The 26,094-nt window shown below is 38.5% G+C and overlaps 1 protein-coding gene across 1 annotated transcript; it reads right to left on the bottom strand.

Annotated features, from left to right (window-relative positions):
* Positions 1-710: 710 nt before the first annotated feature.
* Positions 711-23,076, bottom strand: CDCA2 (cell division cycle associated 2). Its single transcript, XM_077805923.1, has 14 exons — positions 22,379-23,076; positions 20,180-20,307; positions 17,324-17,474; positions 16,174-16,385; positions 14,198-14,285; positions 12,529-12,767; positions 11,786-11,873; positions 9,468-9,724; positions 8,970-9,021; positions 7,828-7,892; positions 6,916-7,041; positions 6,200-6,383; positions 2,669-3,994; positions 711-1,325 (listed from the first exon to the last, which is right to left on the bottom strand). The coding sequence occupies exons 1-13, from the start codon at positions 22,920-22,922 to the stop codon at positions 2,703-2,705; spliced, it is 3,426 nt and encodes a 1,141-aa protein (XP_077662049.1). The 5' UTR covers positions 22,923-23,076; the 3' UTR covers positions 711-1,325; positions 2,669-2,702.
* Positions 23,077-26,094: the final 3,018 nt, after the last annotated feature.

Below are 26,094 nucleotides of genomic sequence, written 5' to 3'. Positions count from 1 at the left end.
AGATTAATCATAAGATTAATTTAGTTTTATTTTAACCTTTAAACCATTTCTCCGAACCCCATCCCAGAAGGTATGAAACAGGCAAGAAAATTAATTAAGTATAAAATAAGAGTACCAGAGTTAGCTGCTATTACCAGTTTGTTTTGAACCAACACAAGTGATTTTGACATTTCAGTATTATGGTCTGGGAACTGTTTAAAGGTTTTTTTAAATCCATGACAGTTTTCACAAAGAAGTCCGGTTTGTCTACATCTACCCCAGTGCAAAATTCATGCCACACTGCCCTCTGCTGGTAAAACAAAGATATTGCTATGCCACACAAAATTTAACTGAATATGCTCATATCTTCTAAACCAAAGTCTAAAATTTTCACTGTGGTAGATTTAATTTTGCTAACATTAGAGACAGCATATTCTACTATCTTCCAGAAACCAGTTCAAGTTAGAAAAATTTGGAAGACAGCAAAAGCAGATAAACGCGCAAAGATTTAGTTAACGAAGACTTGAAAAAAAGGGACAATGAAACAGTAAAAGAAAGTGGATGGGTCCGGATGAAGAACTGTCACTGAAATCAACAGTACAACACAAATGATAGCTTTTGATGAAGTTTCTTGCAAAGTTGCCTGAGTAGTTCTTGTTTTCTGAAAGACTGGCTGTTGGTCTCTGCAGATAGGATAAGACAGTGTTTCAATGTGACTTTCTAACTTCACCAAAAGTACATAAGAAATTTTATTCCAGCTCGAAGTGGTCAAACAGGTTTACAATATAGAGATGATTTTTCAACTTTAAGAATCTGTTTTAAAGCTGGCATATTTCACCTTACAGTTGAAGTACAATAGCATGAAATATGAAAATACTGACTGTATAAAGCGGACCATATTCAACATTTTACGTTCTATAGCTTAAACTAGAAATAAGCGAACAGTAAGATGGCAGATCAACTACTGAGTACTGTATTGGGTACATATACACTGAAGATTTAAAACATTCACAATGCACTTATGCAGTACTGTACTTCATTTGCTGGACACGTTCATATCCTTTTCTTGCCAGTTTAGCCTTAAACATTAAAACATGAAGTATTGTATACAGTAAAGATTAAACAAACTTAACAAGCAATCCTTCTGCAGAAATTGTGATTTCTTTATGATTAGTGCAAATGTAAAGTACACAAGTCCGTAGCAGTGGGCGCTCCAGACCTGTTGGTGTCAAGATGGTAAAGCAAAGTCTCTGCAGAACCTGGGAAAAGTCTGCACCCCAGCAGGAGCTTTCTTCATGGTTATGTTAGTTGTACAGGATCTCTATTTGTTAGCTTGTTTTTGAAATCTGGAAAAAAGTTACATGGATTTCAAAAGCAATTTTTTTTTTTTTTATAGAATCAATTTATAAAGCAGGATTCAGCAGATGAGCAATATCAACTCTTCAAACAATTACCATTGGAAGGGTATTCCCGAAGCCATCATAGGTCAATTAGTAAAGACACACTCATTTTTTACAGACTGTGACGCTAGGCTTCAAAATACAATCAAATTAGGATTTAAATTCTGCTCTGTCAAGAAGAACCAACACCATCAAGAATGGATTATTTCCCACTCCCCTAAACCGTCTGTCAATATTAGTTGCTTTTTTTGATCCATAAACTGTGTTTCTCTTTTCCCAAAAGAGGTGAGAACCACGTGTGGGGTTGCTGGCATTTCTTTATGCAAGTGGAGGAATGAGAGACTTTGCTTACTGATTGTACCCTAGCGAGTTGGGTATGCATATGGAGTCTGCCCATAAACCGTATCTTATCCAGTAACCACTCCGAAGTTTCCAGGGCAAACACATACTGCTATGTGCTTTCCACAATGCTAAGTATAATCCACCATAACTCCTGCCTCATAAAAAAAGAAAAAAAAAAAAAAATCAGGGCAACAGATTTGAACATTTGAAATCCCAGACTTCCATAATACAGTACGTATTTTAGTTAGAGTAATTCTTTTTTCCCCAAGTGGGTCTAAATATAAAGAATCCTAAAGAATGTGACCAAGCAACTGGGTCTTGCTCCTTAAAGAAATCTTGCACCTAAGACAAGCAGGTTATTCTATAAAACACTATTCTCCTTTGACTGTAAATGTCACAGCAATGGAACAAAATGTATCTTGGCATACAATTCACTAGTTTCTATGGCTATCCTTTCCACAGGAAGGAGTGTGTGTTCTTCGGCCTCAGTTGACTGAAGCCCCTTATACTTCCAATAAATTACTGAAGTGTGTATTTATTCTCTTGACAGTTACAGCTTTTACTACTGCTTCAATCAATCAATCCTTGTAGATCCCAGTATTCTTATAAGAATAAATATTTCATCACTTTGCTTTGTGACTGCTAGAAATAGGAAGTGCGGATTCCTAGCATCAAGAGATTAAAGCTTCACCCTTTGCCCATCATTGCTGACTAATACACCTGTACTCTCAATGCTGAGCTTGCTTTTCCGCAGTTGTTTCACCAAGCACTTTGAAACTCTCAAGCCAAAGGACAATTCAAATTACTTGGCAAATGAACAAGTAAAATGAATATTTATACAAATGTCTTTGTGACCAGAGAAATAAGTCATTCCCTATTTCTAAGCGATACTTTTAAGTACAGATAACTGAACTGAAGCCAAAGAAAATCCACATTAACATACTGACCTTTTTCTTTTTAAAAAGAGATGGCCCATTTTGCCTAGGCATTAGGATCGTTCTCAAACGATACTTGCATTTCAGACTCCTTTTGGTAGTTTTTATCATTGTACACATGGCTTGCCCTTCTCTTTTTCCCTGTTTGAGTTATATTTTTGGTTTCCTGGGAAGTGGATGCACACATGCTCCTCCTCCGTGTTTTGCAAGAGCCTCCTGCAACAGGAACACGCTCATTGTTCTCTTTCCTCAAAGCTGAAAATTGGATCCAATTTTCTGGTCTTTGATGAATGTTCTCAGATTCTTTAAAGATGGATGCATACATCGTCCGCCTCGATTTGCGATCAGAATCTGACAAAGAGTTCTTGAGAATCTCAGTAGGTATTTTAATCCACGCAAGTCCCTCATTTTCTGCATTTTTATGCAGCCTCATACTGCGTCTTACCTTTTTTTCATGATTCTCACTCGCCTTCAAGAAGGACTGCTCTATAGAGTAATGTAGATCACTAAACATTTCTGAGTCATTTTCTATTCGGGATTCTTGCTTATTAGTAAAGGAACCAGAGAGTTTGTTTCCAAGTGCTTCAAAATGGAGATTCTCAAGTTCAGAAAAGTAGATAGTGCTTCTCCTGCCTTTTCTTGAAGGCCTTTTGAACCCTTTAACATTGGTGTCACTGTCAGCTGTTCGTTCTCTTGCAAAGTCTGTAATAGAACATCCAGTTTGAGTATTTTCACTTACACCGATGTCCTGCAGGTTGAAGAACTCTAGCTCCTTTAGCATCTCGGAGTTATCTGAAGGATGATCACTTTCCGGCAAACATTCATTTTCTATTAAGACAGCTCTCTCTTTTTCACGGTCTTTATTGTCAGAGGTATCAAATGGGGACGTGCTCTTAATTTCTTGCATAACTCTGTTTAGTCGTGGCAAAAGAGAATTTGATTTTACAATGACAGGTGAAGTGTGTTCTGTCATAAGACTGGACTCAGATTGCTCACAGGTCTTATCATTGCTATCTTCTTCATCGGTCTGATTATTCACACAGACATCACTCTCTTTCTGTTCTAGCGACATTAAGGGTGATCCCAGCTCATTTTCTGTCTGAATGCTTTCTTGTATATTAAGCACCTCAATATTAATGGTTGAAGCAGGATCAGGGCCAACGTCTGATGACTGACACTCGATGCCACCTGTGCTGCCGGCTTCTACAATGTCAAGGTCTCTAGTGTTTGGACATTTGTTAGTTATAGGCACTTTCCTTTGGTTTCTTCCAACCACTTTTTTCTGTTCAACGACTTCATTCATAGATCCTCTGTGGGCATTGGTGGATTTGGAATAATCTAAAAGGATTTACAAAGTTTACAATTTAAAAAAGCTGAATTGACATAAATTTGCTCCGTTATACTCAAGAGAACACCTGAAAGTAAATGCAAAATTTCAAAAAGATTGCAATCAATTGAAACTAAGAAGTAAAGCCGCCACAGCATTTTACACCTCCTCCCAAAGAAAGAGCTGTTTCAAGTAGCTAACATTGGTAGTTATTGTCAAAGCTATTCCGCACCGCTCATCCACCCAAGGATACAGTCTTTCTAGTCAGACCATCCTACAAATAATCAGAATTTTATAGGAAAGTTTGAACGAGACCGACTGGTTTCAGTCAAATTAATAAAGGCAGAGGGAAGCAGCATTCTTTCAGAAGAGGCCTGACATGTTCGTGTGCATCAGGACCAGCTAGGCAATATCATTTCAATCATGGGCAGAATTATGAGCTGCCCAGAAACACTAATCCGAAAGAGGCTTTGATACTAGCATTTTAGATGACTCTTCATTTCTCATTAAGTTAGGGTTTACTTGAAGTTGATTTGAGAGGTAAAATGTCACAATTCCCAGTGCAAAGATCACTCCAGATTGCGTTGACTGAGAACATTTAAAGGAGCCAGGGGTGCTGGTGGAGGAAAGCATTAACCCTTCCCTCTCATGGCTCAAAGAGAATTCTATTAATAGAGGACATGCTCCAAGCTATCATAACCAACATGGCTGCAGGCCACCTGCCTTCTACAGTAGACAAGACACAATGCTGCTTCTAATCAGTCTGTCTTCTCTTCCAGCTGCTTAACTTACTATTGCACTATAGACACAAGGTCCCCCCCGTGAAAATTAAATATTACAGTTCATGTTCTGTATGCCTCACTGTATTCAATTTAGCACTCTGCATCAAGCTTCCCACTTCTACTATTCCATTGGTTTCTCTCACACTTCTTTGCACTTCCTTTTATGATACACATGCCTGAAACTCACTTTTCTTTCAAATCCCTCAAAAAAAAAAAAAAAAAAAAATCAGAACACTACCCAAGTCTCAACTGTAGTACCAAACTAATGAATTTTTAGTTTATAAATATCCTATTTCTTTCCAGCCATAACATTTTTGCAGCACTTAGATACTGATCTTCTGGCCATCCTGTCAACATGCCTGTATTGTTTGAGTTGTCTGAGAACTTAAGCTCCTGAGAGCAGGAAACCGGTCTTCTCTTTTGTGTAGTGTAAAGCATATTGCTGGTTATTTAAATTAAAAAAAAAATCCAGTATTCCTGAGGCAGAAGTATCAGTTTTACTAAAATAGCTTTCGAATAGCTGACCCTCACTACCAGGAGACGAACAAGCTAGAGGTTGCAGTTTATAGAAAAAGAAGAACAGATCTAGATCTAGCCTTCTGAGGCCACATGACATGGGGTCACAGGATCCCAAAATCTTGAGAACCCCTTCTTTAGAGAACCAGTTTTGGGTGCATGCACAGACTTACACTATATGTAAAATGTTAAAACAGAGGTAGACAGGGAAACATAAGATTTCCAGTTTGTTCATAGATGCTTACGACTAAAAAAAATTTATTTTTTTTTTAAATCCCATCATGAGTTCGTCCAAAGCTCAAAAAAAGGAGATATAATTTGGCAAGTGAGCTAATCAAACATCCTTTGGGCATATCAGTGATTAACAACATGCAGATTTCAAATTCTTCTAAGGTATTCACAATAACCTGGCCAATTTTTTTGTTTAATGGAATGGATAAAGTATACTCCTCTGGTCCCTCAGTTGTGTCAATCCATTCATTTAAAAAAAAAAAAAATTACAACAAACTAAAAATCACACAAGATAGCCTGAGGTTGAGGACCTAGCCAACCCCAAAAAACCCACAAAGTTTAGGATTGACCACCTCAATGATAGTCTGTCTTAACCTATCAGCCCATTTATCTGATGGGCTCTTCTTGTAACAATTTCAATTGCTACATTGTAAGAGTTCAGTTTTATCCAGTTTGGGGCTTTGTAACAGCACCATAGATTCCTGGATCATATCACTGAAGTACGATCCTTCCCCTCTTTTCTCCCCGCCCCAGCCCCTTTCTCCAGAATTCCTCTTCACAAGATGATAAAGGTCAGATTTATTAGACTTTTTACGTATGCGTCGAGGCTAGAAAGTTAACAGCTTTTACAGTTTTAGGATTGACTGCAAAAGTCAAAGTGGCTGAAAAGGAGAAAGACTATATTACCTGAGAAGAGCAAAACGTGGGTCCGAGGTGAGTTTGGAGAAGATGGTGCAGAAGAGAAGACCTCTGGGATCTCAGGAATTGGGCTCAAAAGAGGTTTCTTGGAAGCTACTTCTCTCTGACCATACAAGGTTTTTTCTACCTTTTTCTTTCCTCTTTTTCCTCCACAACCTCTAAGTTTTGCCTTCTGAAAAGGTTTACAAAAAACCAAGACAGTATTATCCCTTTTATGTTTTTCAATAAATCTACATCAACTAACAGTTTAATTTATAGGGAGAAGCACACATTTAGGTAATATTTTAAGAAAATAGGGTGTAACTGGAGCAAAGTTATTCATTGTTGAACACAACAACAACTAGTATGGGAGTTACATCTTAGAAAAAGCTTAAGGGGTCCTTTCTGTACTGTACTGTTGTACAAGGTTTCCCCTGCCTCTCATAAGAGAAGTCTTGAGGAAAAAAGGTATAAAAATACAGGTATATAAAGGCTATTGGGCCCAGCTTCACCCGTGGTACAGGAAGGGATTAGGGAAATGAGACACCTATAAGATAAAAAAAGTGTGTTGGCAGTGGCATAAAAAATAAACTCTCCAAAAAACTTACACTATGAGCAGATCTCGTAATTATAGAAGACATCCATGAGAAATTAATTTCAGGAGATATCGACAACAGGAAAAATTAAGTGAGGTATTCACAGAACTGCAGTGTGCCGTTACTTACTGGTGTCCTTTTGGGGGCAGATTTGTTTTCCTTTCCTCTTTGAACCTTGCTCTTTCTTAGCTTCTTAATATCTTGAGCATTTTTGGTCAAGATGCTAACACCAGTCTCTTCTGAAATGTTGATATGCTGTTGAGGAACATCAATTCTTTTTTAAAAAAAAGAGTACACAATACACACCAGAAGCCATAACAATCTCAAAGTTATAAATCTTATGTTCACTTCACTTGATTAATTATAAAGTCATGATAGATTTACAAAGCCTATCCCCAACCCCATGCAGTTATATAGTGTCTTTTTTTAATATTTATTTTAAGAAGGGTGGGTTGGTCTTCTGGAGTATCCTGTTTCCTCACTGAAGTGCCCCAACCTGTAACTAGAGCTATACACCTCTATGGAGCGAGTCTAGTGAGGGATATTATTGGAATGTGTTAGAATCCTGTGCAAGAAAACTGTGAGCCTCAAGTTCCTGAAAGCAAGGAACGTTAATAGGTGGGCGTCATGTTGCTATGAGGCTACTGGGCAAGCAAGTTAACACATCAATTAATACTTCTTTAATATTGCTGCCTGGGAACAATCAATCACTACCTGCAGCATACTGACCTACCATGCACACATATATCCTGAAGATCTTACAGCAATCAAAAAAGTTATATAGTGAACAGGAATAAAATTTGAAAATCATCAAGAAGAGTTTATAATTATGCAAGATTGAGTGCGGAACAAGTAAATCAGGTTTTAAAATAAAATTATGAAAGCATTCACTGTTTCGTTAACCGTACCAATATTTTTTTGTAAAATTGGGAAGCTCTCAATCATTTCTCACCAACATCTAACAATACGAAGAGTGGATAAAATTTGAGTTATTTGGAAGTTCAATAAAAATTACCAAAAGAAAATATTAAAGATACTTACCTTTCTTTTAGTAGAGGACCGGGTTATTCTGGGACAAGACGTTTTGTTATCAAAGGAATTAATGTCTGTTAAATACATTGGAAAATAAGAATCTTGGTTAAACTATGTAAGAACAGCAGATATACCTGTCTTGTGAAGTCTCAGATATAGCTCCTCTCACTATACACCTTGTCTCACCTTCTTTTCATTACGCTTATTTGTTTAGTGTATAAAGTATGCCAAGCCCTTTAAAAAACATACAATACAGCCTTTGCCCTGAAAAGGTTTACAGTTGTAAATCGAAATAGGACAAGCAGGTACAAGAAAAACTGACGGGCTTGGGGCAAGCAAAGGGAGGACAAAGATTACAGCAGCAAGGTAAAGTGGTTACTTAGAAAGAGGCATGCACATACCTTGTTTATTTTTATAGTTTTAATTTGTTTTTGGCTTGTGTTTATTGTTTCCATTGTAAAAATCCCTATATTAATACAGACTTCAAAAAACAAACAAACAAAAAAACCCCCAAAACAAACAGATATATCCAAGTTACTAAGCCCGGTTCATCTTGGACCTCACAGTTAAAGAGCCAGCTTTTACAAGGAATTAATGTTGTCTGAGAGATTGATCCTGTACCTAGTCAGGGACAATGGCAAAGCTCCCACTGATTCAGTGTGCATGATCAGGCCATAAATTAGTAGATCTAAACCAAAGGCAGGTTCAGGGATAGAAGAAATACATTTTAGGCAGAATGTGAAACCAAGTCCTAAATGCTTGCTGATAAAACCTTTATGCTCCACCACCCACATCATCATGCATTTTTTACATGCTGATCACACTAGGCACTCAGTTGTTAAAAACATGAAAAACAAGCAGTAAATTCAACTTCGACCAGGCACACACAAACAAATTCTGAGGTTTCAGTGAGGTTGAGATGGCCTACAAGCCAGTGAACAATGAACATTTCTGATGCTTCAACGTTATGTCTTGTTTATCCCAAAGTTATTTTCAAGGTTTATCAAACAGCAGCATTAAACATATTTCAATATCAAATGTAAGTATGTGTCTTGGCATCTTTCCCTAAATTTTTTCATTAATTAAGACACACAAATGCTAAGAGATATCAAATATACAAACTAAGAAGCCATATTATAACCCAACTTTACCTTTCATATTCTCCGGGACCGCTACAGACTCTTCAAGAGGCTTAGCATATTCCTGGATTAAAAATAAATAAATAGATTACACACACATACCTTCTTTCAATATTTCAAAAACCTGCTTAAAACAGCATATGAATGGCCTAATGGAATTCTCCTTCATCCTGCAAAGAGAGGAACTTAGTAATTGTCACACGTAGAGACATTATGAAACATGGTACAAGTATGAAAAGGCCCAACAAACAAAATGAGGCTAAATCCCACATACTTCCAATATTGTAACAGAATTCATTTCCGATGGCAAATCTGCAGGCAGAACAGCTATGCAGGATGCCAAAGGCAAATGAAGCAAAAAATTGTGTGTTTAAAGAGTAACCATTTCAAGATGTCAAATCAGTCCAGATTTTAACATTTATATTTTTTTTAAAAAAAAGGAACAAAATGGAACGATAAAACTGATTGCAGTGATCAAGAAGCCATTGTAATAATTTAAAGCAAACTCACATCATCACCATCACAGTCATCAAAGTTTGGCTGGGATAAAGATTCTCTCATAGGACTTATTACTTTGGAAGGGCTATCGCTTTGTGATCCTGGGTTACTGATTGGGGTCGCTCCTTTACGCAATGGTGTATTTGCAGGCAAGGTTTTATCAAATACTTCTGGGCTTAGATCCTCTCCAAAAGTAACTTTCTTTCTCTTCATTGGCTTTTCAGAGCTGTACACATCTGTTTTGTCTATTGTTTTAGTATTGCTTGTATCTGTAACAGAAGATATTAAATTCATAGTGACCTCAAATGCGATTAATGGAAATATTTTACTTCAAGTCTCTAAATAAAATAAAGAGAATTTAAACAGGCAATTGTTTCAAGCACAGAATTCCTAATGAAGTCAACAGGATTTTTCAGTATGGATCTACAGTATTACAGATTTGAGAGCTAAGGAAAGAGGAGACAAAAATATAGAAGGCATATTTGAGTTTCTTGTAAAACGAGAACTGAAGATTAATTGCTTTATGGTTTTTTGGTAGGAAGAAACAGAAAACTATTGACTACTAAAAAAAAAAAGAATCCCATAGTCACTCTTTTATTAGGATCCCTCTGAAGAAGCTACGTAATAGGCAAGATAGACTGCCACATTCTGATGTATCCAAGTATTGCTTGAAAGTTAGTGTTAATACGATGGTTATGGCGAAAATGTTAAGACAACATCAAATGTAAGTTATCACCTTTACAGCACTTCAGTAGCCTGCATGCTCGTCGTCTCAGTCCAACCTGGGAGGACAGTTATCCATCCACCACCACCGCAATGAGCATCTTTTAAATGGCTAAAGAGATTGAACTACTACCTATCAAAGATAGTCACTTCAAAAAAGAAGTGAGATACCTTGGTTGGGTGGTGTGGAGAACAGCTCATGTTTCTAAATTGTGGCATGTTTATGGAAGTCAGCATTATAGTAATCTTGCATATATAGTGCCTTTCATCCACAGTGCTTTACCAACTAATAAATTACGAGCAAGATTGTGGCCTGGGCTGCATATAACTCAGTTGTGCCTCTGTACAGCCAACCTGGACCTTGGCTCCGGGTGCAAGGAGATAAATGGATGTTGTGTCACTGCTTTTCCATCCCCACACCCTAAGCACATTTTTGGTTCCATCCCCTGGCCCAATATGCCAACCAGTGTAGCTAAGTCAATAAACATGGGTAGAAGCTTGCTTTTGGTATGGGCCAGGAGCAGATTACAACTGGGGCAGGAAAGGAGTTATGCCTATGTGAGACAATTCCTTCCCTGCTGCAACACTTGGGTCGAGCCCTCACACACTCCACCTTCTTCCATCATACAAGTGCAGTCACCACTGGGGTAAGACATGGTCATTGTTGAATAGCCTGCATCAATCCTACACAGTAGTTTAAGATAAAGCAAACTGAGCCATATCTAACTGACATTACAGGAGTAGCTTAGATAGGCAGAATTCGTAATGCAATAGGAATTTGACTAAATCTGTAATTTGGCCAGGAAACAGGAAAATACCTGTTTTCTTCTTAAATAAAAGATTTAAGAAAAGAACTACTAAGTGGTCAGAACCTCAGTTTGACTTAGTACAGTGAAAATGGCACCTCCAGAATTACTGTATGCCCTGGACTGTTAAGTACCGAGTCAGAGGGTAGGAAGCTTGCTACTAAGCAAATCAATTAACACTTCCTGGTCTTAAAAGTTCTCCACGTTAAGAACTGACTCAATGTCCAACAGGATCACAGGCCAAAAAGGAACTTCCTTTATCTACTGTAAGCCCCCCTGTCATTTGCAATTTCAGACAGTCAGTATATAACTCTACCATGACCTATTTTTCCCAAAAACATTTGAACTTGGAAAGTATTTTAAAAGTTGTATCCCAAGGATATTGCCGTATATTAAATATTCAGTTTTCTTACATCTTCTCACAATTAAAAAATAAAAATTAAATGGGCACTGTCAACTTGAAGTCATGTTTCCATCTTCAAGTTTTGTACCTGTTGTATTACTGCAAAAAGATTGCTGAAAGTAAGAAATTAGTGATAGCGTCTTCCTTCCCCCACCACCATTCACTCTGAGAATTTGACAGCACTTTGCATATAGCCAGTTTCCTCTTTTTCTTGGTTCGTTGTACTGCCTATCCCATAAAATAGCATCATTTGTGCACTGCTTACTTACACACTCTTTCCTCAAGTTCTGCAACAAAGTGACCAGTAGCAACAGCATCAAGTTCAACTTGACAGTGTCCCTTTTAATTAATAGGAAATAAAGTTTGTGCCAGTTTAGGAACGTATAAAAATTTCTGACCTGTTTGCAGTTCTTCAAAACTTCTTGAGAGATCAGAGAATAAGAGAGGTTCGTTTCCTTCCATGCCAATAGTATTGCTTGTGTGTTCCTATTAAGATCAACAGCGTTACTCTTGTCTAATCAATGCAGTAGTGTAATACCTATATTGTTATAATGCTTGCCTGTTCATGTTTAATCTATCCAGTGTTCACTTTTGAAAAAGGTGAATTAAAGTAATTTTCTTTAAGTTTCAGGAGTAGCAGCCGTGTTAGTCTGTATTCGCAAAAAGAAAAGGAGTACTTGTGGCACCTTAGAGACGAACCAATTTATCTCAGCATAAGCTGAAGTGAGCTGTAGCTCACGAAAGCTTATGCTCAAATAAATTTGTTCGTCTCTAAGGTGCCACAAGTACTCCTTTTCTTTCTTTAAGTAATTCTTAGTAATCAGCATAAACTGAGCATTAGATAATCTTGTTTTTTAGAACGTGTACTGTACATGTTGAAGGCCCCCCTAAAACTTTGGAAATAAATCAAGACAAACCTCGGACACGAAAAAAGGTCAGACAGACTCCTTTTACAACACTAACAACTGTTTAACACAACTTCCAATGCATTTTGTTAGACCATTAGTCAAAAAAAGATGCTTCTTGGAAAACATGGCTCAAATTTAAAAAACAAAACAAAACACCACACGTTACTGAGTAGCGAACACAGTAACGCTTCTTTAATGTTTCAAGTTTATATTTATGAGATCAATACACTGACCTTCACGCTTTCCATCAGTAGTTTTACTGGTGTTTTCTTCAGAACAGATCGAAGGCAGGAAGAGCCGTTATGGGATTGTTCACTGGATGGAGGGTTTCCCTTTTGCGGTGTCATAACAGGTGGCATGGTTTCATCAAATATCTCCAAGCTCAGTTCTTCTGCAAAGGTAACTTTCTTTCTGCTTAGCTGTGATCTAGTATTACTTCCAACGTCTTCACTGAAACACTCAGAAGTCAAGTCTTCAAAATGAATATAGAAATATCAAGATTTAAGGGCTTCAGATGTAACGTTAAAAAATTCAGCGTTTGTTGCAATACATGCATGCTGCTACTTAGTCTCAAAAGCTGCTTAAAAACGCATGAATTCCTCAAAAACTAGGTTTTTGGAGTTGTGGTCTCCATTAGAGATGGATTATTATTATTATTATTATTATTATTGGAGTTGTGGTCTCCATTAGAGATGGATTATTATTATTATTTTTAAAATTAAAATATTAAAATTATGACTGTCTGAAATTGCAAATGACAGGGGGGCTTACAGTAGATAAAGGAAGTTCCTTTTTGGCCTGTGATCCTGTTGGACATTGAGTCAGTTCTTAACGTGGAGAATTTATTATTATATAATTATTATTATTATTATATTTATTATTATTTTCTTGAGATGGATTATTATTATTATTGGAGTTGCGGTCTCCATTAGAGATGGATTATTAATTATTATATTATTATTATTATTTTCTTTTCAATTAAGATTGTGTCAGCATGTCTGTTATACTTCCCTATTTTTTGGAGGTTTAACATGAAGTTAAGGGAAGTGGTCACTAAGAGATGGATCATCATACTTTTATGAGAAATCTATGTTAATCATAAAAGTTCCTCAGTTACAATCTCACCTTTCTTAGAGTCTAAGGATACTTCTATCTCAAGGTATGCTTCAAATCATTACTATTTATGTGACATAAAACTTTACGAAACACATTCCATGTTGTTCGACTAAACATTTTGAGAACTGAAAAAACTGTTTTATACGAGTACTTAGCTTCTAGAGCTGTACTACTTAAAGAAGAAAGCGAAAATTAAGATATGAATGAAGAGGCATTGAAACTTATTAGAATGTAAATTTGTAATGTGTTGTAGTACTTGTTATAAAATAAAGCTTTTTAGAAGATAAAGGCATTTTAAAGGTAACACCATTAGATGCTCAGAAAAACAAAACAAGTTCAGAGTGATTAATAAATATCAAAATTTCAGCAAAAGAATCATTTACAGGATGAGACTGTTTCCTATCTTTGGGTTATTTTCTTTTCTACACTCTTGAGAATCTCCTATTACTCTTATTGGGTCCTAATTTTCTATAGAATTCTCATTTGAAAGAAGCATTTCCAAATATTGTAGTTTACAGCAAAATGAGCTGCATAAATCTGCAAACCAGATTAATTTGAGCTTCCTCTGCAGCAGCAATTGAATATTACTTGTTCATTCATGACACATTTTTTGCCAGCATTGGTAATACAGCACAAAGCTACATTGACTTCTGTTGCATTTGAAAAACTCCTAATCAGAAAAAGAGAGCATCACTGCTTGTGAAATGGAAACGTAATTAATAAGGCATATTTAGTTTTTAAAGCTTCTAACAGAGTATTAACAGAAGTAGTGATTAATCTTCTTACTGCGTGGTGTCTTTGGGATGCCCGTTAGTGGAATAATCTCTAAAGATAAGCTTCCAGATTCAGTAAGTGGTGGCGTACAGGGAATTTCCTAGAAAAAAGGAAATTATAGCTCTTTTTACAAGAATACTGATATGCAAGGAAACACAGTAAAACAGTTTTCAAAAATATTAAAAAAGTCATGGATATTTTTAAAGCAAAAACCTGAACACAGCTTCCTTACTCAGTTATTAGAAGTGAACCATAAAGAAAATTTATTTTGTTTGTGCTCATTGAAATTTGTTTCTATGTCTAAAATAGTCTTTTTAAAAGGAGTAGTTTCAAATGCTTGTTTTTCACCTCTGATGTATCAACTCTGATCCTCAAGGTAAGACAAAGAGGAGCTTCTGGAGTACAAGAGTTGAAGCTCTCAATCCTAAACTAAAGGGATGGGGTGCTGAAACTTTTACAAAAAAGCTTTTCTCCTAAGTGTTTGCCAAGTGTTTCAGTTAAACAGCAAATAACCTTTTTGGTTCTTGATTTAAGTTTTCTGACTCAACATCCTCTCCCCACAAGTACTGAATTCCAGTCCTCAAACACACACAGGGAAGCAAGACCTGGTATTTCCAATGTAACAAAAATAAAATAAAAACAAAACCAACCCCTCCTCCCCAATTTAACAAGCCTGAGGCCTATATATAAAGAAAGAAGAGGACAAAATATTAAAAGGCTTTGCAGTTCACTTGGAAGACAGAGTACAGGACCAAACTGCTAACTTTCTATTCTATCTGTAGGTAAGGACTTTTCAGCTTCACCTGTGAGGTAACTGTTGGCAAATGGTGACTTTAATAGCAACTGCTGCTTATGACATTTTCCCTTTTTCTTTGAGCATATAATGCATGTTAAAGAGTCACGTAATATTCCTTCTGTAGGAATACAGTTTTCATTATCACATTACTAGTCTCTTTAGTTGACTTTATTGCCACAAAATATCAGCAAGGACAAAAGCTTATCAGAATTCAAAAGAGGATTTGAAATTTATGTCAATGGGAAAAAAATCAGAGGTACATTTGCTAGGAATAAAAATATGAGAAATAAAGTAGTAATATATTTCAGGGAACAAGTTACCCACTAACTGATGTGGGTTCGGAAGCAACTTCCCTAAGGGCTGGTTTTTATTGCAGGTTACTTGCATCTTCCTCTGGAGCTTCTGATTGAGGCCACTATCAGACAGGACACCTGACCAGTGGCCGAGCAATTCTGATGTATGGCATATCTTAAGTAGTGCTTGTATTACATCCAGTCGTGTTTCTCTCCCCCCTTCCTTTATTTGTGCAGAGGCAATAACATGCCTTTTTCCTTGAGGAGGAGAGGCATGGAGAACCTTTGTTTTACATCTCTTCTGAACGATTACATTAGTTAACAGCATGTTCAAATTTGTCCACATGAATATCATAGTTGTAACAGACAGAACCGAGAGCACACACGGAGGGCGTTTCCAATGAAGAGGTATTGCTCTGTATCGTTATCATCAAGCTCAACCCTCACGTAGAACTTTTAAGTTTGATTTGACCTACGTACAAGAAATCTTCAGAGGCCAAATGTAGTAAGTTACAAAATTAAAATATTCATTTCTGTAAATGAAAGTTGTGAATTAAACCTGTGTATGATTACAAGACAAAAGATAACATTGTCTATTAGAAGACTTTACAGCAGGCAAACACATTTTAAGCCTACTTAAAACTGAAAACTGAACAAAAAAAACCACACAACATCCACACTGTGTTTTGGGCCCATAATTCCTGGTGACAGAAGAGGAACTAAGGATGACGGAGGTGGGACTACATTTGAATGTATAGTCAATGCACCAGTGCCCCCAACAGATTTTTGCTACATTGGCAGTTCCACTGCTCACAATGTGAATTTAATCCCTACAAGAGGGATCTGCTGATGCAATTTCATAATTAATTCCCCTCACCCTCTTCAAGATATACACATACCTCTGAAATTATAGCAGTAGTAGTTTCAATGATGGGCACCTCCTCTGGTGGAGAGACAATCTTGCATACCTGGATACTGGCTGCAGTTTCATCACCATTAGTTAATTTTTCTTTCAAGTTTTCCTCATAAGCAACACTCTTGCATTCAGATGTTAACTCGTCACTCATGTGAGACTGTTCATGCTGTTTTGTAAAAGGTGGTTCGTTGACAGCTGCATTTGTAAGTTAATAAAATAAACAAAGCTTAGATTTTCCATGTAGATCATTTACACCCCTTCACTGCATAAGATAAGCTAGAAGTCTCTCTAGAAGTCAGACAAAATTAAGAACATCCTTTGAATTCTATTCTGCAAGTAGTACTGTATTACTTATTTTCATATTCTTGGGTGTTTTAAATAAAGCAAGCCACCAAAACTAGATGGTTATTTTGTGGATGGTATGGAAAGCCGTAGTATAAAGAAGGGCTCAGGTAAGTAATGAAGTAGAATATAGCAATGTAGTTTCTGGCATCTTTTCTATACTTACCATTGAGCCACGTTGACTTTTCATGTGCAACATTTGTTCATTTCCTTTTCCTATTGGATGGCTTAGAGGCCTTACAGGATAGGGCAATTTATCAATAATTTGGAGTTCATTCAGCATTTGGGTATGTTAATTATACATTTTATTTCTTTGATAAAATTTCCAAATACTACTGCATTTTTGAAGAAGATACTGGACACCAATCTTCACACAACTGGTATTGTTACCAGAAATGTAAGGACCAATCCAATGACTTCAGTCTCTAGATCCATGAATTCATTATGAAAGAGGGGCGAACAATAAAAACAGTGAATGAAAACACATTCAATGAAAAGTAAAAGACAAGAAGCCTGATTAACTGTCCAAAATGTATATTAACCATAGTCAGAATAGTACTACATAAAATTTGATAATGTAAAAACTATCAGAGAAGTCACTTCGGCAACAGATAAACACACTGGAGCTTTCAGTTAACCTACCTTCCCCCCCCGGTGAAACCATGACTCAGAATTCATCTTGAAACTGGATTATTACAATAGAACAATTATTTATGGTTACTATTCAGACCGAAATTAAATTACCATCAACATTACTGACTTTTTTTTGGTTGCAGATATAGATTACTTACAATAGCCTGCTGCCCGGGACACACACTCCTCCTGCGAGAGCCCAGGAAAGCAAGCCCTGTCGTCGTCCTCTTGCGCGGATTGAAAAGATGACTGGAAGGCAGATATTCTATCCTTTAACGAGCCAACATTTTGATGTTTAAAAGGGCTGGCCTGTTAGGACATGAAAAAATAATCCATTTATGCTCTTTAAAAGTTGGAACTTACAAATGCTGAAGAGGAATAAGTATGTTAACACAACAGCACAAACTTAATCCAAGAGACAAATAAGTGCATCTTAAAATGGCCTTGTGTTTCACTTGGATACTGCCCCCGAGTTCTGTGATGAAAAATGTAGAAAAGGGATTAATCTCAAATATACTGCTACACAACAATACAGTTTGACTCCCGTTCTCCTCCGCTTATCCCTCCAAAGCAGTTTGCCTATGCCCGCCCCATTCACATTCATGTAAACTAAATTGTGCAAGTGACAGCATTTTTCTATATTTTAAACATAACTACATACAACACTGGCATTTTATTAAACAAACAAACAAAAACACACACACGCACACACACACACACCTAGAACTCCTGAAAATTAAATTAAATCAACCTCCAGTTATACCTCAGAAGAAGAGGAAAGAAAGAGTGGACAGTTAAAAATTTGACTTCAGTGGCATGTTGGAGTGATAGGTCCAGTGAAATGAACACTGGACCCCAGGTCTTCAATATGGCCATAACCTTATGATGCACACAAGCAGGCACTTTATGATGTAAAAGCATGAACTGAACATATGTAAAAAGCAACTACACCTTAAAGTGATATCTTACAAGATGTTAACAGATACGTACACTATAATTTTAGATTTCAGAGTAGCAGCCGTGTTAGTCTGTATTCGCAAAAAGAAAAGGAATACTTGTGGCACCTTAGAGACTAACCAATTTATTTGAGCATAAGCTTTCGTGAGCTACAGCTCACTTCATCGGATGCATTCAGTGGAAAACATTGTTTGTGACTCCATAATTAAGGCTGTGTTTTGTTTTGCACTTAAAACAGAAATCCAGCCTCTTACGTATGAAAAATATCAGCCTTTTCCAAACTCACGGCACTTTAAGAGCCATTACTTCATCCAGGAGTTAAAAGTAATTAAAAACTGGGTTCATTAAGAAATTGAATATGTATGTTTTAAAAAATATGCCTTAAACAGGCTTAATACTTTGTAATTATTGCAAAAACCAAACATTACAAATCCAAGAAATTCAGGAGCTATATGTACACCTATAGGAAATCCAAAAATGTAAAGGTATGACAATACCCACATAAGGCATCTAGCCCTGTAGTGACACCATGAGAGGAAAAAAACATGAAAAAAATAAAATAAAAATGAATGATTCTTTAAAGTCAGTCTAATATAATTGGGACCACACCCACTAACATGCCTTTGTCATTATTATACTGTTATTGCAAGACAGAGTGGAGATTCTTTGGGCAACTTACATGTGCATCTCCATACTTGAAAATGTTCCGATTTATTCTAAACATAACCTTAATTCAGAATGTCCTGGGCTTGTAATGCTTGGTTTTGACATCATTACAACATCGCTGTAGTATTTTTTACCTTTAGGTTTCTACTATCTACTCCTAACCTTTCCAGTGTTTAAAACATGTTTTAATTTTCCAATACAGAACAACGTTTTTCAATCCAATAACCCAAACAGATGTACACATTTTGAGGAAGTTTCACAAATGGGCTGTAAAGATTAAGCTGTAAAAACGGCCTCAGTCTCTTCTAAAGCAAAGTTTTTAAGTAGCCCGGATCTAACATGTTTTCCTCTAAGATTTTTTAAAAGGAGGTTCATTAACATTACTTGAGCAACAAACATACAAGAAAATAGCTAGCAAACCCCAGGGTGGGGTATGGGAAAACGGTAAAAAAAAGAAGAGGGGTTAACAGTTTTTGAAGTGTAGCTTTACCGTCACAGTGTTTTAAGCTAACTCTTTTTCAATATATAATAATCTGAGTTACTAAAATACATCTATTGGAGGCAGTTGGCCTCAACTTTAGCTCCCCACAATTCTCAGTAGAAAAACTGTTAAGTATCAGAAGTAAGTCCATTGCTATTTCTATTTTTGTTTTCTTCCTTCAGACTTGCCTTCTCTTTCCTTCAGTCCAGTTTAGGCCTGCTCTACACTACCGTTAGGTTGACATAAGACACTTTACAGCAACCTAATTATGTCAGTGTACACACTACAGCCTCGCTCCCACGGATGAAAGTGCCCTAACTCCACCTCCATGAGAGGCTTATGTTGATGTAGTTAGGACAATGCAGACATTGCATTCCTTACATCAGCTGTTTGCTGTCTTGTCAGTTTCACAGTTCTGCCCCAGTAGTGAAATTCACAAGAAAGCTCAGCTCCTGGCTCCCAAGCCTAGCTGCTGCCAGATCCCCCCAAGCCAACCTGCCTCCCAGGCTCCTGGCTGGGAACCGTGCTGGGAGGCGAGAAGCCCAGGGGGGCAGCTGGGCTCCAGTGGCGAGCTGAGAGCTCTGGCTCTCAGCCCCCCTCACTGTCCTTCTTCAGTCAGTGAAAGCGCTCCTGGTGAGGACACGCACCACCAACAGGTGGGTAGTGTGGACATCAGCCACCACAGTAATTACTGCAGTGACTAAGTCGACCTAACCTAGCTCAACTAAGATGGTAGTGTAGACATAGCCGGATTTTCTCCACATTCAAAATCTAAACTAAAAATAGAAAAAAAGCTTTTGACTATAAAAGTGAAATGGTGAACATTGTCACATTCATTCAAGACATGATAAATATCTGAAGCGGATTTCCTCCACCAGCCATACTGCACAACTCTGAAAAAAATTCCCACCTTTGTGAAAGGGTCTTTGGTTCTGTTCCTCCTTTGTTGGGCAAGGTATCGAATAAGGCTATTATTTTCAGGGGAACCCCGTACTCCAATCGTAGATCTGCGCCTAAGTTTTAAAGCCAGGGATTTCCCTGGAATGAAAACAAAGCAAGAAGAAAAGCACAATGAAGCTTCAGAAGACCACTTACAAGTCTCTTACAATAGCAGGGAAATTGCTTCTATTTCAAAAATGTAGGTGTTATACAAAGTTTTATATTTGCAATGTTGTCTTCATTAGAAGGAAAAATAAAACAGCAAGCATTTGAAACCTTGGCTGTGTATTACTTACTTCACTGGAACAATTAAAAGACTGTTAGACAAAGAAAACTCCACAACAGTTTCAGGGTAGGAGGTGTGTGTGTGTGTGTCTCTCTCTCATATGATATGTAAAAAACAGTTTCCTCTCTGGATACAAAAGACCATCAGGCAAATAGTGCTGCGATGCAGAAAGTTAGGGAAACCAAGAAAAGGTCTTCACAAAGGAAAAACAAAAAGGCTTAAAGGAAAAACTTCCTCAAATCAATCTTTGGGCAATCCCTGGGTGTCCCTTTCCTTGGCAGCATGAATGTTCTTACACTCAACACTTCTCCAGAGTACAAGACCCAGGAAATAGAAAGTTAATGCCGCAATGATCAACATAAGGTTTCATGGGAAGTTCTGTTGGGTTTCCACAGGGTTTGGGGCTAAGAGTGGGAGAGAATGGTGCCATGCAAGACTACCCTCCCTCAGCTCTCTAGCATCGGAAAAAAACCCAAAACCCATGTATCCCCAAACTGAGGTCTAACACTGTTTGTTTTCCTGGGGGAACCATATTGACAGTTCCTAGATAGGTTACTGAACATGTTTTCAAACTGCTTTAACATCCCATCCTTATTTGCTCTTTTGTGCCTTTAAACAGGGACAGTTGAAAATTGTAATGTTAATTTCAGAGTAACAGCCGTGTTAGTCTGTATTCACAAAAAGAAAAGGAGTACTTGTGGCACCTTAGAGACTAACCAATTTATTTGAGCATGAGCTTTCGTGAGCTACACTTCCGATGAAGTGAGCTGTAGCTCACGAAAGCTCATGCTCAAATAAATTGGTTAGTCTCTAAGGTGCCACAAGTACTCCTTTTCTTTTTGTAATGTTAATGTAGCTAGAACATATAAAAGGCTGTGCTGTGGAATAATCACCATTACTTTATCCCGGTGTAAAATGATCATTTGGATTTCAAGAAGCCCTACCTACTGATTGTGAAATTGCACACTTAGTTGTACTTATGAGTCTGTGCCATTGACAGAAACATCAAAATTTGCTATAAAGCACATGGGATGAAGAAAGTTCCCAGTGTTACTTTTGCAAAATTTCCTCCAGCTGATTCTATTCCCCATCTCATGTTGGCTTTAGGAAGTCAGAGTATTTCCCCTCTACTCAACAAAACATATGATTAATAGGAAATTACTCTACATGCCAAGTAGAGTGAATGTTGGACAGTTCTTCACAATTTCTCTCTCCTGCACTATTTCCAACTCACTGCTTATAAAACCTATATCTGTTATTACCAGAAATGCCCATTATGTCATATTACTCTGTGAATGAAACTGACATCCACCCAATCAGAAAATAAATCATTTTGCCATTTTACATAGTCATATCAATCTTTTATATTGAACTCAGCATATTTGCATTATGGGTATCTTATGCTGTTTATCCATTACAGCATCATTTTGGTTTGATGAACTGTAAGTGAGATCCAGCAATATAAACAGTCATACTTGAAGGCACCTTCAAAAATTTTAACCTTTTGGGTCTGTGAGAAGCCAATTCTATTGCCCATTTCAACAGTACTTCCAGCTATGTCGGCAATCTTGGGATTTTTATAACAACTTTGTTTTGTTTTAATTTTTTAACTAGATGGATTTCAGCATAAATTAAAGACCCTCAGATTTCAAATAAGTTTTCGTACTTGACAGCTTCCACCCACCACATTCCAATCCAATTTAAGAGCATTTTTCATGTAAAAGTTGTCCCAAATGCCCTGAAATCTCTGGAGAGGGATTCATGTCCACCATTAAAAATTTAGGGGAATGTAAATTATGCAAGATACCAGGTGTGTTCTTGCTTACACATGAAGCACAATATTTTGAAAATTTTCATTTTTACAGTCACCTTATCAATCCTTACCTACAGATGGCTTAGCAGTAAAAGACTCTGGAGTAATCCCAAATTCAGCTATTGTTACATGAGCAAAATCAATAGGTTTCCTCATTAATTTCTCCGATGTTCCACAATTAGGTTTTACATCTGCTTCACCTTTGTTTGATGTCAGATAGCTTGCCTCACCCAAAAATGTAGGTCTGTCTTCTGAAAAAGGACTTTGCAGTTTGTCTGATGTCAAAAAGGACAAGGAAGGTTCAGGTAAGTTTCCTTTTTGTTTAACAGAAAGGCTTTCATAACCTGCCAGTTTACTATCATCTTTACTCTTCTGATATGATTTTCTCCCTACGTATTTGTTGCATTTCACTCTGGGTTTCTGCACATTTGTGGGGTTCCTGCCATTTAAATTTTCCATTTCTGAAACCTTTGTGCTTTTTGAGTCATCCATTCTGACAATCTTGTCTTTTGGAACAGGCATAGAAGAAATATCTCCGTCTTCTTCAATAATTCCTTTCCCATTTTCTTTGACATCAGCAACAGTATTTATAATTTGTCTAGACTGTCTGCGCATGGTCAGTACTGTATTCTGAGCTTCCAAAAAAATACGATCAGTCTTGTTGTCCTCTTGTAATCACAGCTCTGTCATTAAGAACATGTTTATGTTTTTTTGTAAAAGCAACAGCCACAACATGCAGACGATGTAAAGCTGTTAGAAGATGCAGTCGTCGTTCCTATGGAGGGAAGGAAGTATGAAATGTTAGCTCCGAAGTTTACTGTAAATATCAGATATTATATGCACAATATTCTGAAGTATGTGGATATCTGTATTAAACACACACAAAAAACTATGCTAATGCAACATTAGGATGGAGATTTCCAAATCACCAAAGTCAGAAAATTCAAGCCTCCCCCCGCCCCTGCACATCTATTTTAAATCTTGCCCCTTATCCAACAGGTTTTTGTGTTAATACTACACAGTGATAATTTTCATGTGCAGTAGAGTTTTGGTTTATATATAAATCACTACTTAGATTTTTTTTTTGAGACTTTGAAATCTCGAGTAACTGATCTTCCACTTAGTTTTGTCACATTGAAATAAACGTTAGATTTAAGTATGTAGAACTATAGATATGATCGCACTGGAGCTCTAAAGCTTAATTTGTGGCACTTATCGCACACTGAATACTAGATGCATTTATTTCAATGCAAGATTGAGAGTTAAAGGTCTTCTCCCACACATACACAATTAAGCATTCAAACATACGCTTGGCCAAAATTTTCAAATAGTGAACGTCTAAAAAGTTATCCTCTTAAATCTATGTTTTGGCACCTAACTAAAATGGACTGATTTTACAGAAGTGCTGAGCACCCACAACTCCCACTGACTTCAAGATCTATTGGGAACTCAGCCAGTCATTCATTGTAAAAGGGCTGCATTACTAAAACTTGCACTTTTATTACAACTTGCCCAGTCTAGAATCCAATGATCTTTTGGCAGATATTGACAACGCCACACGAACAAGAACGTACTAGCTGGTACTCACTTTCTTAAGGGAAATCTCCTCCCTCTGAGATAATGTTCATCTAAAGCATAACAGGACAAATCAGTTTGTTTATTTAAACAAAAAGAAAACATTTTAACACCCAAAGTAGGGCAATAGGATAGTGTCACGTTAAACAGAACAAAAAAAAAAAAATAAGCCACCCAAAATTAAGCCCAGTATCGCACAAGTCTTGCGCAATAGCATCACAACAATGCTTAAATAAGCTGTCACAATGTGACAAAATATTATTACACAAACATTCCAAAGTAACTAATGCTACAGCTTTTGATTATCAAAGCAGCCCTTCCCGTTTGAAAAGCTGAAGACTGCTTTGGTAGATGGCATAAGTAATGCGGGAAAAGGCAGAGATTGCCAAGTATTAAGAGTAGGTTGTTCCTTTAAAAAAATAACAGGTGCTTTTAAAGAAAAGAGCCTGCTGTACCATGCTGTGCACCTGTCAAGCAAAACCAAACACACAATCCAGTCCTTCCTTCCACATACCTACTTCTAATTGTTTTATTGTTCCCTTCTTGTGCTAACATCTGAAGTTAGATTGGATGCTTTTGGGGGTACAGGAGGTGTCCGGCATACAACTGGGCAACATAAAGAAAGAAAGGAGATGGGTAGAAAAGAGGAACGTTTGTTGATTGGGTACGCTCAAAGATTCACACCGGCTGGTGCACGTTCCTCCCCCCACCCAAAGGAGGTGCAGGCACCACAAAAAGAAAGGCAAGTAGACTGCACATGTCCTCAGTAGCGTCACTGGAGTGTGTAGCAACAGCTGACAAAGAGGTCCTGCAAAGGGGTGGGGGTGGGGGAAGGAGACTGCTCCCAGAGGGGCCGCGGAGAAGAGCCCCAGTACCCAAGGGTCTATCAAGCAATTCCCCCCACATATAGATCCTGTTGTTCCCATGGACATTTTTTCAATTTCTACACTACCCCGTCCCACTCTCTCAGATCCCCCATCCCCCTTCCCTCTCTCATATCCCCCTCCTCCCCCAGCACCCCTCCCCCTTTCATATCTCTCCTCCCCGAAGCACCCCTCCCTCTCTCATATCCCTCCTCCCCACCTCTCCCCCTGTACCCCTCTCTCGTCCCTCCTCCCCCCAGCACCTCTCCCTCTCTCGTCCCTCCTCCCCAACTCTCCCCCCTCTCATATCCCCCGCACCCCTCCCTCTCTCATATCCCTCCTCCTCACCTCTCCCCCCAGCACCCCTCCCTCTCTCATATCCCTGCTCCCCACCTCTCCCTCTCTCGTCCCTCCTCCCCGCTCCCCACCTCTCCCTCTCTCGTCCCTCCTCCCCAACTCTCCCCACCTCTCCCTCTCTCGTCCCTCCTCCCCAACTCTCCCCCTCTCATATCCCCCGCACCCCTCCCTCTCTCATATCCCTCCTCCTCACCTCTCCCCCCAGCACCCCTCCCTCTCTCATCCCTCCTCCCCCCAGCACCCCTCCCTCTCTCATATCCCTCCTCCCCACCTCTCCCCCTGTACCCCTCCCTCATCCCTGCTCCCCACCTCTCCCCCTCTCATCCCTCCTCTCCCCCTCTCTCATATGCCCCCTCTCATATCCCCTCCAGCACCCCTCCCCCTCTCACAGCCCCCCACCTCACACACAACGGTTCCCGAATCCAGGACGACCCGACCGAGAGGAAAACTACGGCTGACGGGCTGGACCCGCCTCTTCATTCAAACTCATTCCAAGGCCTGCACCGTGCGTATCCCTCCGCATGGTCATCCCGCACCGAGAGCCGACCTCCCGCCTAGCCGCATCAACCTGGGCACATGCCCTCCAGACCAGTGGGGTGGCAGGAAGAAGGCCGCCTCCGGCAGGCTTAGGGGCTCAGATAGTCCCAGAAAGCCTCTGCGAGGGCAGGACTATTTTCCCTGCAGTGAGTCCCGGCAGCGCGTAAGAAACATAGCATCGACGCGATTGGATGGCGCACTAGTTTTGAAATACGGCCCATCAAACGGCCAGTCCATCCCCACGTGACACACCCTGGCCAATCAGAAGTCTAGGGAGTAATTGGCCCCCCCTCCTCATGCAAATATTTCTCATGCTGTTTGGCCGTCACGAGTAACGCCCTGCACTTCTCAAGCCCCCTCGCTCTTAGAGCTCTGATTGGCCAAAACCCAGACCCCGCCCCCCCCAGGGCAGAACGTTCCCCCCGTCAATCCTCCCTGTCTAACCTCCACACCTG

This window comes from Eretmochelys imbricata, chromosome 26 (genome assembly GCF_965152235.1).
Source record: "Eretmochelys imbricata isolate rEreImb1 chromosome 26, rEreImb1.hap1, whole genome shotgun sequence".
In the NCBI taxonomy this organism is placed as follows: Eukaryota; Metazoa; Chordata; order Testudines; family Cheloniidae; genus Eretmochelys; species Eretmochelys imbricata.
This window is presented reverse-complemented; position numbering and strand designations above follow the sequence as displayed.

Bases quoted from the DNA above. Each gene is read 5' to 3' on its own strand.
- CDCA2 (XM_077805923.1), bottom strand. From the start codon at position 22,922: ATGCGCAGACAGTCTAGACAAATTATAAATACTGTTGCTGATGTCAAA. The intron at 20,308-22,378 runs GTAAGGATTGAT...TTTTCATTCCAG, and splicing joins TACTGCTAAGCCATCTGTAG to GGAAATCCCTGGCTTTAAAA. The intron at 16,386-17,323 runs GTAAGTAATCTA...TTACAAATGCAG, and splicing joins GTCCCGGGCAGCAGGCTATT to CTGTCAACGAACCACCTTTT.